We start from the raw sequence: 18,548 nt of genomic DNA, 5'->3' as shown, positions 1-18,548 counted from the left end.
TCTTAATGTTCACTTGCTATAGTAGCTGATACCACATTGAAAAATTATTATGAAAAAAGTCATTTATTTTAATGATTTTTATATACAAAGTAATTTCACATTACCAACATTTTGATGATCTAATAGTACTATTTGTTATAATTAAGGAAAAAAAACCCAAGAATGTAGTGCCTAAATGACTTAATGCTCCTAAGTCTTATTTGCAACAGTGACAGATTTAGGAGGACACCTTGATGAAAATTAGAGAGGATAGGCATCCTAAATTTCTAAACTGCTTTTGACAATGAGAGTATAAATTCCCAAATCACTTGCATGCTTTAAAAATTTTCCCTTGCAGTCAAAATTATGCACTGCAATTGGTAGTCATATTAGTAAGTATCCAGATTATTCTTAAGTACTGATTACCTACAAATTCTGCTTAGTATGGAAGAGATCAGCACTTCAGGAATTGAGACTCACTTTAAAAATGCTGAGAGCTTACATTTAAGTGAAATGTTTGTTTACTTTGTCTTCCATTAATTTGTCTTCTCAGATTTTTTTAGTGTCACAATAGCTCTGAAAACTGGACCAAATTTAAAATTAGTTGAATGCAATTATTTAATCTTTATCCATGAGCTATACTGTCTCATGAAATGCAGTCACTTTTTAAAAAAACCTACACTTTTTAAAAGGATTCCCCCCTCCTTTGCTCTTTATTTTAGGATACAAAACGAGTCTGTCATGACTTTTCTTGTATCAAAAATGAACTTGGGCCAAGATTCTCAATTCCAGAATGCTTTTGAAACATTTATGGTAAGATTGAAGAGTGCATGTTTATATCAGTGTATGGAGCATTGGTAATCATACCTGTCAAAACCCAAAAATCCCACAAAGGTCATCCCTGACGTTTGCCCTTAACATGTAGTGAGTGCAACCATCATGACCCAGGCTTTCTATCAATTAGGTCAAAACTTATAAGCCAGGTTTTCATTTATCAAGATGGATGTGTAAAGTCTGTGAAAGTGAGATTAGTACATGGAACCTGTGTGAACATCAAAGGAGAAGGAATATGCTTTTGACCTAGGGGCGAGGGACAGACAGAGCACTTGCCTACAGCTGCCGTTACTGCCTCAGCAATGTGGTATTGCCTGTGGCCCATTTTGTGCCTTTTTTTTTTTTTTTTTTTGTCTGCAGCGTACTGTAAACAAATGGACATATCTGGTCCTCAGCTCTCCTCCCTCCCAGTGTCTACCCACCTGCCGCATGGCTGGAGGGATTCTTGCCCTTGTGGCACAGACTCAGCATGGCATCCTCTTGCAGAGGGTCCCTGCAACTAGGACTCCTGGCACGCAGCAGTTCCATTGCCCTTGGGAACTTGCACTATCCTGCAGACCTGGCAAGTGGCTCTTGGTTTACTGTACTTGAAACTCATGTGCACAAAACTGTGTCATGCTGGGGACTCCTGCAAAACAGCTACAGCTGTCCTCTGTCTTTCATACTGTAGTGCTCCATGTACTGCTGCTAGTTTATAGTGTTCGTTACGCAGTAGCTCTTCAGGCAGCCTTACTGAGAGGCTACTACCTGCTGCAGGTTCCCGTTGTGCTGCAAACCATTCATGGGAAGTGGGGGTGGAGGAGGTGGAGGTGGGAATAAGGAACTGGGCATTTCTGAATGAGTCTGTTGGTCAGGAACTGGCATTGGGCTCACTGAGCCAGAGTCACTCTGCATAGAGCCAAGATTGCTGCCATCAAAATGAGTCATTTTCTTCTTCATAATTTTCTTTCTTTGGCTCTGCGATTCTGGAACCAGATTTTCACCTGCAGAAGAGTAGAGGAAATTGTTTTTCAGTTGTTAATAGAATGCATTGTGGTCCTTTTATGTATATAGTCTAGGGTCACAGGTGAAAAAACTGCATGAGGACCAGTGAGAAAGGCAATGGCAAACTAAGGCAACAGAGCTGTTGGCTTGTTTTTCATACAGGTAATCTTTCCTATCTGGTAATAAATATTTATTCATAGCTTGATAAAGGGCTTTATAATTTTTTATTATTATTTTTAGGACTTCTTTCTTTATGGAATGAGCTTTGCTTTGTATTTTTGTACAAAATCTAACAGAACAGTGTCTCATGTCGTGGTGATGGCCAAAAGAATCTAAGAGTATCTTTACATTGAAAACTATATGCCCTAGTCAGAGCAAGTCAAAACCTGTTACTGGCCTATACACTGAGGCACAAAAGCTTTCCTGTTCGGATGCTGCACATTAATTGGTTAGCTCCAATGTGTATGCCAGTGGAAATACACTGGTGCAGAATTTCACCAGTGCACTACTCTTGGTACACAACATTACTTCAAGATATTGTATAAGCAGTGCCTTAATAGCTATGTGCCTTTAAGTGCATTCATAGATGGAGCCAGAATCTGCTGTTGCCTCCCACACAGTCCACTGCTTTACACCATAGTCATTGCTCTGTCACAAATGTGCAGTCATCTTTGAGAAGAAATGAAGCAACTATTGAAGAGTATATGGTTTTTAATTAGGATGGAACCAGTGAGGACATGAAGTTGATGAGTAATGGTCAATTGAAAATACAGCACAACCTGTTGAGGTGTGAAAGGGTGAATGTTCTGTGGCACCTGAAATGTCTTTGGACGTCAATCCCCATTGTTGGATTTAAGGCAGTGCATACCAGCTATTTATCCTTGGAAGTGTCTCTGTATTATATCTAGTCAGTGTAATAATTAAGCTACCTTATTCAGATACGTTGTGTTTTCTTGTTGGTGTTCATATGGCAAAGGAAACATTTTTGTCACCATTTTCTATTATAACCCAAAGAAAAATCAGTGGTTTGCTGAGAAAAACTGATTTGTTTGGTTATCCTTTGCTAGGAGGTAGAAAAGGAAAGAGGATGATGATCAGAAAGGAGGTAAAACAGTAAGAGGTGATAACATCTGTGGCTACTAGGTTGTGTTTTAAAAGAAAACCACTGGTGAATTCCTACAAAACATCTCAAGGAGTCTATGTGACTGTCTCTGTGTACTTATCCTTGAGGCATTATTATTCCCATTTTACAACTGAAGAATTCTGATACGCGCAAAGCTTGTGGAAATTTGAACTCAGTCTCTTAAGTCCCTGAGACACTTGACAGTTCATTTTGTTGCCAGTTGGTGGAATATCGTTTCAGTACCAAATTATATGTTCCATTAAACCAGTCTCAAATACTCTCCTATCGCTTGCATTCTAGTTGTGCTGAGGTAATCTAGTTTCACCCGTGCATTTGCCAAAATGAATAAAAAGATGAAACACTAAAAACCAAACTAACATCTGTTTCAGAATTACCCTCTGGCTTTGGTGTTCTTATCTGCCTTTGAATTTAGTTTTTAGTTCTGGTTTGTTATTAAACTGGGGGTGCAGATTTGCAGCAGTGATCCAGAGAGAAATTTTAGTATGCAATTCAAGGTCATATGCCAATTATCAAATAACTACAAGCAAATAAAGAACTGTAATGTTATACTAAAAGCTAATGTGGTCAATTGCATCTGTCTGACTTGTTCTTCCCCTGTTGACTGCCTTTAAATATTTTTCCCCACTGTTCAGTTGTTGTGCGAGTAACTGTTCCCCTGAAGTCTAATTTTCTCTCTTCTTTCTTGTCCTTGTCAACTTCTTTATTTTCTGTATCCTTCCTATATTAGCAGTGCTTTGTTTTGCTTTCTTTTTCTTCATTAGATCTTACATCTTTCCTTCCTTGTTTAAACCATTTTTCTTTGTCCTGTTGTCTTCAGATATTCCTTCCAGTGTCCTGGATGGGATTTTGGCATAGCTAGGAAAAAAAGCTTTTCCAGGAATCATTCACGTTTTAGGCTGAATGCAGTGGAACTTGGGATAGAACAGTGTGGGTTCAGAATGTATTTATTCAATGGGGTGATTTAATTTGTATGAAAGGGGAGTAGTGGAGAGTATAGATCAGGTATTTCTTTCTTAATCTTACATTTTCAAAAGTGTCTTCAGAGATGGAGGCTTTATGCACTAGGAATTAATTTTCTTATGACAGATATTGATGAGGAAGAGCAAGGAAATTCGTGCCATTTTCCCCCAATAATATGTCAAAGAAATTTATTGTGGCTTGCTTTGTATCACCAATTCAGATATCTAACAAAAAGGTTCTGGGTTTTATCACTGAACAGGAAGCTGCAAGTAAATGTTGTGGTTGTTTACAGAGAGAGTCATAATTTTTAAGTTTTTTGCATAATTAAGTTATTAAGCTTTTAGAGCCGCAAAAAGGCACATAGTGTATTTTTTATATACAGTTGAAATAATTCTAATTTTCAAGTGACTTGCATTCAACAGCAGATTGAGAAATATTGCAAAATGGGTATTTGCTTCTCCGTTTCTATAGCTCTTCCAGTGTGTGCTGTGTAAGACAAGTTCAAATTGGATAACAATAATCTATCAGATTAACAGCAGAACTACCCCTGCTCAGTAAGCCCATAACCCGATGGTGAATCAGGGCATATCTTCAATGAATGATACTGTATCCTAACTGACTGAGGAAAACAGTGCTGTGAGTGGTTTGCAAATGGAAAGAGGCAGCAAAAGGAAACGCATTGTCCTCCTGAATCTATGCAGGGAATCGTTCAGGTAAAGTTTTTAATTTTCTGTTTTGCTGCTTGCTTCAGGAGTACTGCATGAAGAAAACTCCCAAGTAAAATGGGAATGGAACATATGCCCAGCCCATGTTATGATGTCTTTTGTGGGAGGTCTGGCTTGGCAGTCCGGTCTTGGTTTGCAAATGACCCGGCTGAAGTGCTTGAGAGCCAGAGGCCACGTACCTGCTTTGCTTTGGGTGTAGGGGGTGGCACAGGCGTTGCAATTACATGACTGAGGAACTGAAGAACGTGGGACAGAGTGGTTCCAGAGCAAATGTTATATACCTCTGAGCAGAAAACGATTGTGTTTTGGTTTACGGTTGGGAAACAGAAGTGGAATTTGTAGAGGGGTGGGGGAAATACAGAGCAGGAGAAAGGAGTAAGAAGTATGTAGGAAATCTTTAACAGAGGTAAAAGGCAGCCAAAGAAACAAATACCTTCAGTGTCCTGAAAATACTTGAGCTCATCACTTAATTCTCTGCTAAGACTGACCTTGTTGAAATTGTTATAGAATTCCCATTGACTTCAGCAAACCAGAACTTCCACTTCAGAAATTTTGGCAAAAGCTTCTCCCTGCTACCACTACCCAAGGTAAAATGGAGAGAAATCTGGGCAGGATTTTGTGTTGATATTTTTAAACTCTTGTTTCTCAGAACAGGACTGTAAGTAAGACTGGTGTTTATTTTTCAACATTGGTGTTTGTGTTGCACAGCTGAAGTAAATGCTGATGGGATATCTAGAAGTGAACGCAAAGAAGGCTGTCAGCCATTCAGGTGGATAGGTTTGAGTTCCTACGCTGCAAAGGGAACCCAGTTGCATTGTTGGTTATTAGAGGCAGTAGCATTTCTGTGTTCTTAACCAGTATGGTTATCTCCTCATCAGCAATAATAAATTCAAAGGCAATCCTGAATGGGTGATCCATACTCTACCTGTCTCTCGGAAAGTCTTAGGTTTGCAGCAAGTTCAGACTTCCTCCTGATTGTAATGTATCTGTTGTAATGAAATTCCTTCTCTAATTCTAATCTCTGATGATCTGTGTAAACCACTCGGTACTTCTCTCTTGTTCTTGTTTTACCTGTTTTGAAAGAAGAACACATTGCTTCAAGCTAGAATTTTTTTAACTTTAGTAACACAAAATATCTGGCTTTACATTTGAAAATAAGTTTGTGGGTATTTTAGGCCTGATTCTCTATGCACTTACCCAGAGTTAACTCCCTTGACTCAGTCTTAATTTACAACACAAGAGGTTCATACCATCAGATTTTGGGTTTGCTCCTTAAAAGATAAACCACTTCTCATTATTTTTTATCACCCTTGTGTTATCATTGGGAAAAGGAAGTGTTCTTGTTAAGAACAAGGAGCCGGGAAACCTGGGTTGTGTTCTCAACTCTGATGCAATCTTCCTGCCTGGAGCTGAATTGCTCTTGTTCCTCTGTCCCTAAAGCTGATGCACTACTACCTGCTTCAGAGGGAAATTGTGGAGGATATCGTACTGCATAGAAAAACACTGAGAGCTTTCAAGGTTCCTCAACTTCTTGTTGCTAGAAAAAATTAATACAATGTTGTGATTGTTACTGCAGTTTGGAGGTTGTGTTTTTTCCTTCAAGTCTGGCCAGTCTATCCATGACTTGACAATAGCACAGGGAATAGTAATGTGGATTCTCAGATGACAGTTAATAAAAAGAGAAAAAAGAAAGCAATAATACTTTACAAAGGACATTGAACAACGATAGAACTAGAGCATCTGTTCTTTGCAAGCAGTACTGATGCATCCTTTCAGCTGTGTACAGCTGACTGAAGCAGACATGGCTCAGCCGTATCCAGATCGTTAAAAGGTAATGGCAAATTACATGAGCCCAGTGAACGCAGATGTAAGGAGCTGAAATTTAATGGATTCCATACAGGATCATTTTTGAGGACAGAATGTGTTGACAGCAGTAAAAGAGAATTGAGAATGGTAAAGGCTGCTGATGCTTCCTTTCTCACCCACCTTTCCTCTGTTAATGTTCATGTTAGGCAATCAATATATTGGAGATCAATATCTGCTTAAAACCAAGGCCCTGAGCCCTAGCCTAAGGTCTTCCTACATTTTGAAAGATTGGATCATTTTTGTGTTGAGACACTGTTAACATGTTTGCTAACCACAGTCTTATTTTTTTTTGTGTGCTTCCTGTCTGTCTATATTTATAGGACATTTCTTCAGTTGTTATATTTAGACTGTAAGTTTCCTAGGACAGGGAATGTATCCTTAGTTGGTTGTTTTTTCCCAGTGTGTCCACTGTGGTACTATAAGCTGTGAATCTTTGGTCCTTAGCAGTCACTATGGTAGAACAAGCCCCTTAGATTCAGGTTCTCTCAGATAATGCAATAAACTCGAGCCCATATTGTGACTTGCTGCCTGTAACAGTCTGCTGTTGCTGCAGATGTAGCTAAGCTTCATAGAACCAGCTCATGTTTGCTCACAGATCTTTTCCTGAGAAGATTGTGTTGATGCCTAACTCTTTGAAGAGTTTGACAACTTCATAACAGCAGTTAATTTTTATGGAGAGGACTGAAGCAGATTTCAGGCACTGAGTTGGTAAAATTTGTCTCAGAGTAGATCACCAAGCATACCACCCCACAGCAAGCAGCTTCCCCCTTGCAGGAGAGGAATAGCGGGAGGTTCATGTTCATGGTGTAAAAGGTCTGATTTCCTCCTCAGCCCCTCCTTCCAGCTCCCTTTGTTTTTGAAGTTTAAGTAGTACCCAAAGATCAGAATTCAGGGTACGGAACTATAGCAGAATCTTGAAGTAATTAATCTCTTAATTCATTATTAGGTTTCACGGTTAATATTTTTTCCCCATCTGTGGAGGAGGATGTGATGTCTCTGTTTTTAAATAGGCCTTCCACTTGCTGTATGCACTATATGTATGGTTTGACAGCCGTATCGCCTTTTTTTCTCCAGCCTTTGACAGTCAGTACTTTGCTACCTTTAAGAATTGTTGGTTTGCTTTAGAATGTTCTTCAGGCTCTGATCCTTTTTGTGCTGTTTGTATAGATCCTAGATACAGAGTTGTTTAGTGCTGGAAGGCCTGGTCAGTGCAATGCTGTAAACAATACTGTTACATCTTTGGTTGTGGATAGTAAACTGGTTTGCCCCTACGTGACAGAGTTTCTCTAGGACCGTTCCCAGGCTTGTAGAACAAGGTTTACATCAGAATTTGATCTTTCAGCTTCAGTGCTCCATGGTGTTTCAACCCTGGGAAAGCACTATGCATTAATAGTGTGTTACAATGCTAAGGGCATTTTCTAACTGTCTTGAGGCCATCAGCCTGTTTACTTAGAACATTCAATAGGGAAGATGGGTATTTGCATGCTTGTGTTGTTCCTTGTGCAATTCCTGTTCAAATCCATGCAGCCAAACCCACTTTGACATCAAATCTGTTAGCTTTCCTGTGAATTGTGGGGCTGTGCTGGGGCTTGGCTGGGGTAGGTACATAGGACATGCTCATTTCAGTAGAATTTTATCAGTGTGAAACGGTAGTGGAAAGCAGAATTAGCCCAATTATGTTTACACTGATAATCAAGTGAAAAGTGCTGTTAATTTTACAAACATTATGGTAAGAATCTTAGAGTCTCCAAAGAACAGCAGTTATTCAGTTCATTCCACACATAAATACTAGGGCAGTTTGTTTTCATTTACATTCAAAGGTGTAAAATTGTTTGTTTAACATATGGTCACCTGTGGTGCTTTAATGCCTCATTTGATATTTTTTAACTTTTGATCTCTCTAGCTGGTGGCTTGGTTAGGTTTTTCTTTCTTTTAAATGAGAATTTGGGGTCATTCTATGGGATAAAATCTTTAAAATGTCTTCTTAGTCGTCTTTGTGTTGTTAAGATGGAGCACTCAAAAGAGCAACAAGGTGATCTTATCTTGGACTCTATTCTCATTCAGAAGCCATAGACAATTTTCTATTGCCAAAACAGGGCAGTAAACGTCAAGATAAACCTTCCTGTTTCTGGTTTTAAGTGCTTAAACACTTATTATCTGAGTAGGAGAGTGCTGGGGTTTTTGCTTTTTAAACTCAAGAAGAAATTAAATGTATGTGGAAACCAGAATTTTCTTCCATAAAATCTTTTCTCTATATATGAGTAGCTTTCAGTTTATTTTTAGTAGGAATGATACTATCTGGCTTCTTTTTGAAGGAAGATTGGGAGCTTTCACATCTGATTTCTTTCTTTAAAGTAAGTTAAGAGAATAATTTAAAAAGTAGAAAAGCAGAAGGAGAACATTTCTTTCCTAAAAGTGAACAGTGATCTGAGAAAAATTCTCTTATGAATTGTCACATAAATCTTGCCTTTAATAATTTGATATTTTTGTGTAGAGTAATACCCTCTGTGAGAACCAACAGACAATGAGAGCTGAGATCTGCCAGGGTCTTCTGAGAGGATACTTGTAGTTCTGGCATAGTCATGACTTAGTCTTAGGCCTTTTCCTAGACGCTCGTTGATGTCAGTGAGAGTCTTCCTAATGCCTTTGTTGGATGCTGGCTTGGAATTAGTCTGCATATGGCATTTCCTTTCAAAGGCAAAGTACACTTTTATTTGCTAAAGTTAACAAACAGCAGCAGCAAAACTTATTGCTAAAGTTTGAGACTTTAGCCTCTAGATTCCATCTGTTAGATGGAATAGATTCACTCTACTGCATGCTGAGCCAAATCTTGCAGACCTTCTACTGGTTTTATTTACAGTGATGCATTCTATTGCAAGGAGAAGTATTACCTGAGTGAAAGTGGCAGTAGGACTAATGGATTCACCCCAGAGACTGCAGAAGGATGCTCTTCACTTCTCAGACTTCTTTAGGAGATAATGGCAGAATTTAATGAAGCACTCGTTAATATTTTAATCCAATTCTTCAGTCGAACCCTACATATTTTACTCACTTAGGTGAGTGAAATTACCAACATTTAACTTTCTACAATCTTAATTAATCTTTTGTTAGTGACAGATTATAATTTTAATCAGCAATATAGTGTCAATTTTATTGGAAATGTGTTCGTGTGGACAGTTATATTATGGAATTGTAAGTGGTTGGAGAGCCTATTTGTAGTTGGGTGGAAGAAAAATGAAACAAAAGAGCTTTGAAGCAACTACCTTTGCAGTATGACTGCCTTTGTGTTCAGGGAGTGGATTTCCTGGGTTTAATGAGCTCCTTAAGAACAGCAAGTTTTGTCAAAAATCTGTTTTGCAAATAGTGCCTATTGAAGACTGCCTTTGGAGTAACAAGAAATAAGACATTTCAGACTTGGAAAACTTTGCATGAGCTATAGTTTAACAATCCTGTTCCATCACTCCCACTCTAGCAATTTTTTGTGACTGGCCAAGTTTTGAGTTGGGGGAAGGGAACAGCTTTCCCATTGGTCATAAAATTCACAGAGCATTTCTTCTGAAGACAATAAAGCTAGGAGAAGGCCTCTTTATTTGCTGTGAAAATCATCACCCTTTCCGGCAATATAACTCCTGAAGAAAAGAGGGAGAAGGAAGAGACAAGACTGCATATCAAAGCAAAGTGAAGTGTTAAAAGGGTCTGTTGCCTCAATATGACAGATAGGCCTCAAAACCTCAGACAATGTAGGCCAGGAAAGCAAAAAAAAAAAACCCCACCATCGGACCTCACAACTAGTTTACAAAGCAAAATTAGCATTAGAACTAGCCCTGGCCCCTTTTTCAGTGCCTCCTGTCTTAACTTTTCAGGAATATTCTTCATCTACTGAAACTGGCATTATCCGTAAAATCGAGAAGCTACCTAATTTAGACAGAAGCTGTCATAATAGAGAACAGTGTTGGATTACTGTCGGATTACTTACAAAGCATTGTAATCTGGATTCCATGGTTTAACATTGTCTCAGAGGAAGTTAATGTCTGTACTTGATAACTGGAGATCAGCTTGAGTCAGCTCGAAGTTTAAAATGGCTTTCTGGCCTGAAGAAATGCTCAGTTCAAATTTGCATCTTTATGTTAGCTTAATATTAAGAGATTAGTGTTAATTTTAGAGTTTATAAAGATATGGACTGTCAGAGATCAGGCCCTGGAGGGTTTTTTCTTTGGCACTATCTCTAAATATTTATGCACTTTCAAAGTGTAGAAAAAGAGAGGGACAAATTCTCCCTAGTGTAATTTCACTGACTTAATTGAATTTCTGAAGCAAAAGTAATTTTAAATAAGTCTTGAAGATCAACATTGTGCTGCACATGATGTTCTGTGAAGCTAAATTAAAAAAAAAACCAAACACCAAAAAACCAAACAAACCACACACTGCCATTATATTATAAAATGTTACATGGATCCAATCCTGTATAGTCACAGTAATAATATCCCTGCCAGAGTCGTGGTGTGATGAGGAGGGCTATTCATTATTGCAAAGCTGGATGTATAAAGGTTTGTGAAACGTGGTGAAATCCTGTGTTTATATTTTCTGCTGGGTCTTGATCATTTGTTCTTGTTATACACATTCAGATGACTCGTGGAAAAGAACAGAATAGGGTCATAAAACTGGAACTTTTCAACAGACTTGAAGATTGTTCCCTTCTGTTGACTTCTATTTAAAATGCTAGTATTTTCAATTGTGAGTATCTTTCTGCTATTTTCTGCATTATTTTTATTATAATAAAGCTCATTGGCCAAATTCTGTCCTTCACTTTGCTAATGTAAACTTTTCTATTCAACTTCATCATACAGAAGTAATTGAATACAAAGCAGAGTAATTTTTATCACCTTTAAACAACGATTGGACAAGCTGCCCTGTGTGGATTTTGTTTGGCAGACGAACCCAACCTGCAGGAAATGTAGGTGGGTTTCTAAATGGCAAGATCCGGGGAAATCCCATTGCCAATTACTATATAAACTAAAAAGCAAGTGATTAACTGATTTTTTTTTTTCCAAGTATTGTACGTTCTTTAGGCATTCAGCATTCTGCAGGAATGGCTTATTAAGAGGCTTGTTTCTCTTCCCTAGATTTGAAGGAATATAACTGCTTTCCTTCAAAGACTGGATGTTACACATTTATAGTGCATTTGTTAATGATGATATCAGCACCTATCATCATGATCAGAAAAACTGTCTTATGTATTCAGAGTAAATTTTTATTGAACAAGAATGATAGGAGAGTTGTCATTTACAGAAGAGTCTCTGCTTATTAGTTTACCTCTGTCTCTTCAAAACTTGTCTCTCCCTTTTTTATGTAACGTAAGTGCAGATCTTAAGATGTATTTTCAACTTTGCGAGCAGATTCTCATTGCTGCTGGAACTGCCTGGTAGTTAACTGTTCAAACTCATTGTTTTGGGCACAGTTTTACCACAGGTGAATGTTGGCAAAACATCTTCATGAAGGCAAAAAGTAAAGTCTGCTCCTGTGTGAGTGATTGCATACCTCCATAAAAATATTGAAATAATCAGGAGAAGGTTTGTAACTTGTTCTAAAGTGGTTATATTTACTTTTCATCAAAGAATTTGCCTGTAATTATGCTTTGTGTGTGTGTGGAATGGCTGCCTCAAATCTGTAGTTTTTGTGGCATTGTTCCATTACAATTGCTAGTTGTTTTGGCTGTGCTTGCCCTTTCAAAGTGGGGGTTTAGAAGAGGGAACAGGAGCAGTACAAGGGTTAGAGAAGGAGTTTTTTCTATTGGTATTCTTGGTTGAAAATACTTAGTGTTTCCTCCTTCAAGTGTTCTAAGTCTAAACATGTTTGCTTTCTCCTGTATCCTGAACGCCCCCAAGAATGCAGTGTCTAGGCTTGGATCCTATGTGCACGGCATTTAGGATCAAGTCCCAATTCCTCCAGTTCCAAAACTGCAGGGAGAGACCTTCAGCCAGAGAGAGGATGATGGATGAAAGCTTCAGTGAGTCTTCTGTGGGAAGTACATTCCTGTAACACTAAACCAGGATGATAGTCTTGCATTAAATACTGAGATCTTCTGGTGGTTTCAAGTAGCATAACCTCATAAACTTCACAACACCAGCTGAAGACGTGATTTTATATTGGATGTTGTTTTTAAAGTTACAGAGTAACACTTGACATAATTTCTTCTTTTGTTCCAGGTTAGTTGTGCAGATAACAGTATTAAAAGACCTGTAGGGCATGACGCAGTGGCAGAAATTTCAATAAGGTGGTTTGTTTGTCATCTGTCAGGTCATGAGGCCACAAAGCACCAATAAGAAAAGCTAACCATGAAATCTCTGGAGATGGAAATGTCATTGATTCTGGGCCTTGTTTCTGTAGCTGTTACAAGTCAGACTACTCAATGTAAGTAAACCTTAGGAAAGAATCCTGATCTTAGAGCTATACGGTTACAAGAACATTTCTTACATACTTTCAAGAATAGCTTGCAAAAATCACTTGCCTTAATGTTTCCATAGTAAATAATATTATGATTGATAACTAGTATTTTGCAACGAGTAATGAACAAATAATAACATTGATTTGTCTGATTTCTGTTCCGATTTTTTTCCATCTTTTTTCTGAGGTTTTCCATCTTAAAGAATAGTGGCTCATATCTATTTCACGGGGAATAAGGAAAACTAATAAGTGTGATTAGATTACTCTTGCCTGTACAAAATATCTACTGAAATTTGTAAAGGTTTTGCAAAGAGACAAGAAGGGTAATGCTGAACGTATGCGTACAGCTTTAAGGATGTAAAAAGCAATGGATTCCATCTAAGAGAATGCTGAGGATTTTGATCATGACCCAGCAAACAGTGTTGGTACTTGCAGTTATCCTAGTCATGCATTTGAAGCCACCTGCAACACTTCCATGCTCAGAACCAAACTCACTTAAGTGTGTTGCTAGATCTGACAGTGCTGTTAGGGCAAATTTTTTAAAGTTATTTTAATTTTAGGAAAGTGGGGAAAAACAAAAGTGCCCTTGCTTTTAAACAGAGAAAAAGATGAAAGAAGAAAAAGGAACCAAGTCCAATGAAGCAGATCTATTGGCATTGAGCGTTCCTGGCCTAGCAAAAAAAAAACCCCAGAAAACCCAAACAAACATAGGAGGGGAAGAAGGAGCAGGAAAATTATTTCTTTGGATTTTTCCCTAAAGCGCAACCCAGTAACCTGTTAAGTGAATGGCTAGGCTCCCCATAACTTCAGAGGGCCTTATGCTGGCCTATGGGTATTTGGGAAGATAGGCTCCTAAGACATGCTGATTTCTTCAATTCTTCTTGAGATGAAGGTGCTCTGTACCTTGTTGCACCATTCCAGAATGGAGAGGCTCCCAGCACCTCCTATGAGTGCTCTGACCCTTGCAGGCTTGACATTTGGTAAGTTAGAAAGCCCTAAGCGTGCTTCTTAAGCAGGCAGTTAGAATGTGGTATTGTTTACTATGTATGTGTCTCTCACTGTCCCCACTATAAAAGGAACAGCCGAGACCCATCAGATCAGGTCTTTCTCTCAGAGAGACTGCAATTTAAATCCACAGGAGCTAAAGGCAGGTAGGTAAAGAAGAGAGAAGTAGTGTTTTTTTGAGCAAGTATTCTGCCATCTGTAAATCATATAGTTTGTGAGCACTTTCATTGCCCTTGTAAGGACTACTCAAAAGTAAGCTGTGGGTTTTTTCAAGACTCTCCTCTTTGTTTTTTTTTTTCTTGGATGGTATTCAGTGAAGAACAAATATTATTTTAAAAACATGAACTACTTTCCCCGCCGCCTCCCCCCCCCCCCCTGCACCACACACACACCCCCCCTTGCCTAAAAAAAAAAATCTTATTCACCCAGTGTCAATCTACTCTGATTGTCCTATTGAATTCTATGGACTCTCTATGAATTAATGTTGTGTTTAGCAGGAGTGAGGATGACTTGGTCTGTCCATATAAATTAGGTGCATTATTTTAATACAGACAATTTTTCTATATAGCTGCTTTCACTTTCCTAAACTATGTTTTAAGTAATTACTTTTCCATCAGAGATTGATTCAGTACTTGCTTTGAAAACTATTATTTACAGGCATGTGTGGAACAGAGCTGGGCTGGGAGGAAGGGCTGAAAGGAAAGGAGTCTTCCTGGGATGCAACATTGAAATACTGTGAGCATCTCTTTAGGGGAGGTATTGAGCATCCTTAATTTCTACTGATCTCAGTGCATGTCAAAGCTGCTCAGCACCTCAGAGAATCAAATGCTTTTATATAGTGGATTAGGCCTCAGTTCTTTTCAGGTGCTTTCCCCTCTTTTTCTTCTCCTCCTCCCCTTGTTTCATAACTTCTTTTCTATTCATAAAAGGTACAGATTTTTGTTCTAGGGATGCTCAATATTTATATTTTTTCTCATAACAATCAAAAAGAACCTTTTCCTCATGCTTCGTGACTTATTTTTACTGGTTAAATACGACTGAAGAATTGTTTTGTACTCATCAACTATTATGCATCAGACTGACCTGTTGCTGTATTAACTGATGGTGTTACCGTGGAACTTTGTATTCCTGTGTATTCTGAGAGATACTACTACAAAGTGAAGCAAGCCTTTCCTTATCATTCCTGTTTTTAAAGCATTGACTCATTGTTTGATCATGCAGATCTCATTTCATTTCAGTGTTCTGAGGTTTAGAGAGGTTGTTTCTAAAACAAAGCCTTATTTCCAAGTCCCTGCTATATATACTATACTTGAACTTTTCATATGTACTCTAAAACTTGAGGAAAACAAGCAAAGTATAGGTGGTGGCGATACAATACTTTCATCATAATTTCTGCAGACTTGCCGCCTAAATCCAATCTATAGGACTTCTATTAAAAGCAACTCTGACATCACAAATTTTTTTAACATAACAGAAAAGAAAGTACTTCACTGTCAAAGGACACTGCTTTTCATTTGCCTCAGCATTAGAGGTCAAGAAAGAAGTATAAGACATAGCTGATCAAAACCAGCATCCAATAATCAAACCAATATTTAACTGCTAGCAAGAGAATCCTTCAGAACAATTGGGATCTTTCTTTGTTAAACTGCATGCTTTCCTCTAAGCAAAGAACCTGGTAAAACCCCCCCAACAATGCAAAAAAAGCAAAATCTCTTCTCAGCATAAAACCTCAGTGCCCTCCTACCTGTAGAAGTGGATTGCACCGTTTTCCTCATCCATTCATAAGAGCTGTGCCTTTGGCTGTTGGGAGAGATTTGCTGTGCATTAATGGTATCTACAGGAGGTAATCCCCCGGATCCAGCGGGATGGAGGGAGCTATAATCAGCAGAACTGTAGGAGACCTGTCCAGGAGACGAGCCATTGATCTGTGCAGCAGCAACTGTGCTGGAAGGTCCTGGGCCGTAAGCGTTCCAGTCCTCCCGCTGTGGGCCATAGTGAGATCCCCAGGTTCCCGCAGGCTGTCCATGGGTGTCCAGAGTTGGCACATGATGATATCCCATGTAATCTGAATAGGGTGGAGTAGACACAAAGTTTTGCACTGGCAGGTTGTTGCTGCTGCACCTTGCAGATCCTGGATACATGCTGCTTTCTTTATCCAAAAGATAACTCACATACATGATGCTCACAGCCTGGCTTTGTCTTGCTGGGACATCCTGCTCTTCACAGTGTTTGTTTGATCTCTCTTCCCCTCCTCTTTCTTTCTCTCTCTTTTCTAGCCCTGACTGGCTCTATAAATGACTCATGCTAGCCCTGATGTCCCTTTACTACACATGATTAACAATGGTTTTACCAGGTGCTGGTGGTAACAGTTTACTAAGGTCCTGCCTGATGTCACAGATAACTGCCTGCCCCAAAATTACATTTGCATTCAAATGAAGGGCTGATCATGCAGGCAACTCCACCTTGCTGCTAGTTCTAGTGCTTCCTTTCTCACAGATCCTTTATGTATTACTATCCCAGTTCTATACTTTTAAAATGTAGTTTGAAATCGCGTGGTCTTCAAGCAGAGTTGCATATGTAGTTAACCGGTAACTGTTCAGACAGTAGAATTAGTATTTTTCTTGAGTGAAACACATCAGAGTCATAAATTCAAGCACTAGGTTATGGTTAGCTAAAGCCTGGTATCTGCTAGTCCACTAGTTCTTTTGTTAGAATGTGCTATGTTATTTTTTTAAAGTGAGAACAAAGGATCAGTTCAGTCTTTAACTGCAGTTCTTACATAGTTTCTCAAATGAGCAGTCTTCTTGACTTCAGCTCGTAGTCCATGTGGGAGAGCACTTAGAAACCACAGCAATCCTACTGATTTTAACATTACAAAGGATATACAAGAAGTCTCATAGTCATTTTGAGCATTTGTTCATACGAATAGTCTTGTTGATGTTTGCAAGCCTATTCATGAGCTGGCTGCTTGCCATGGTGATTGAAGTTTCTCCATTCTAACTTAAAATGTTAACAGAAAGAGAATCTGTTATTGGGAGAATGCAAAATTTGGCACTTTCCCTATGCTTATGTCTTGTTTGTGATATTGAAATGAGTAGTAGTTTTCCCTAAAGGTTTTTCTGTTCTCATTGCTGTGCTTGCTCATAATAACACCTTTTCTTAGAAATATGGGAACAAATTCTAGCTTTTTAGCTCAAAAAAGCAGTTTCCTAAATTTCAGGAGCAATCTTATGTAAGTAACAAATTCCTATGAGATTATCTATATCCAGGAGCGAGGAGAGAAAGTGTTGATTTTTTTTTTTTTAATGAGATAGATACCTTAGTATTGTCTCTTAATGAGAATTTACTGTTTTCATTCCTGTTCCTTTAATGATGTGATACTTAATTGCACCTTTATTAATGAACCGATTTGTTAAAAGGATTTTTTTCTTAAACAGGTGCAAAGTATAATGAGTTTTTTCTTTGTTCAGAGGTGTATTTTTTCTTTGAGAGTCTTTTGCACTTTAACACCATTTAAACTCACAGGTTCCTCCTGGTTCTCAGGAGGAAAGAATCACTTTGCACACCTGACAACACTGTTGTTTCCTTTTGTGAGAGGATGGTGTCCTTAGGCTGCATTCACAAGATGGGTTGTGGCTGTAGTGGAAAAACCTTTCTTGTCTGTGAATTTCAGGGCTAGATGGAGAAGCACAGGCTACCTTCTCTGAGCATTTGCTAAGATTTTCCTACCGTGCACTTGGGTAAAACTTGTGCTTTTTTACTTTTTGCTTCTTGTGGGGTTTTGGAGGATATTTTGCTGGCATAATTGTTGAAAGGTATTTTAAAAACCATTAGGTGGGGGAAGTTGGCAGAAACTGTTTCTTCTGCTTGCATATGTGAGCTTATTCAGTTGCAATTTACACATCTGTGACAGCTGGCCATTCAAAATGACCAAGTATAGCTGCTGGTATAGACTCTTCAAATCTAGGGAAGTCAATAATCACGTATCTGAACAGCTTAATTTTCCCATATTAGCAAAGTAAATCATATTTGTCTACTTACAAATTAGAGACTTACTTAGAGACACCAAATTAGGTGTCTCTAGACAGCATGTGTCTAGTTACCAATGCAATGGAATTTCAATGTAGCATGTTCTATATATACTGGTTGGTTGGCTGTTTTTTTTACTAGAGTGTTTCACTCCCTTTCTCAATCATTTAGAGCAGTGTGATTGCTTGGTAGCTCTGAAGCTCAGACTGTATTGAAATAGTTACAAAGAAAGATTCTTTATGGCTTTTTGTTGTAACTTGATTTCAATTTCCTTTCCTCCTCTTCGAAATTGTTGTGGTCTTGTCCTTTTAAGCATTTCTATACCTCTCATGAATGCAGGTGTACCAATAAATCAGCCAGAGGAAGAAACAGCATTTGCTCATTTACTGTAGCATTAGTTGTAGCCCTCCAGCTGTCTGGAGAATGTTCTAATTACACTCATTCAACAAAACTTTTCCTGCAGGCCTTAGCTATCTAATATACCAACAGCACAAAATGCTGCAGAAGGGCTGGGTCTCATTGCTTGGTTTTAATCTTGATCCGCCCTTCTGCAGTGGTCAGGAATGTCGGATACACCA

At 38.6% G+C, this 18,548-nt stretch overlaps 1 protein-coding gene across 1 annotated transcript; it reads right to left on the bottom strand.

Annotated features, from left to right (window-relative positions):
* Positions 1–1,736: 1,736 nt before the first annotated feature.
* Positions 1,737–16,266, bottom strand: LOC119157484 (homeobox protein CDX-1-like). Its single transcript, XM_037408476.1, is given in 3 exon segments — positions 1,737–1,796; positions 5,552–5,697; positions 15,686–16,266. Coding segments are annotated over 3 exon segments (639 nt in total). The 5' UTR covers positions 16,119–16,266.
* Positions 16,267–18,548: the final 2,282 nt, after the last annotated feature.

The sequence above is a fragment of the Falco rusticolus genome, chromosome 14 (assembly GCF_015220075.1).
Source record: "Falco rusticolus isolate bFalRus1 chromosome 14, bFalRus1.pri, whole genome shotgun sequence".
Taxonomy (NCBI): Eukaryota; Metazoa; Chordata; class Aves; order Falconiformes; family Falconidae; genus Falco; species Falco rusticolus.
The sequence above is the reverse complement of the archived record's forward strand: the minus strand, read 5'-3'. Positions and strand labels throughout refer to the sequence as shown.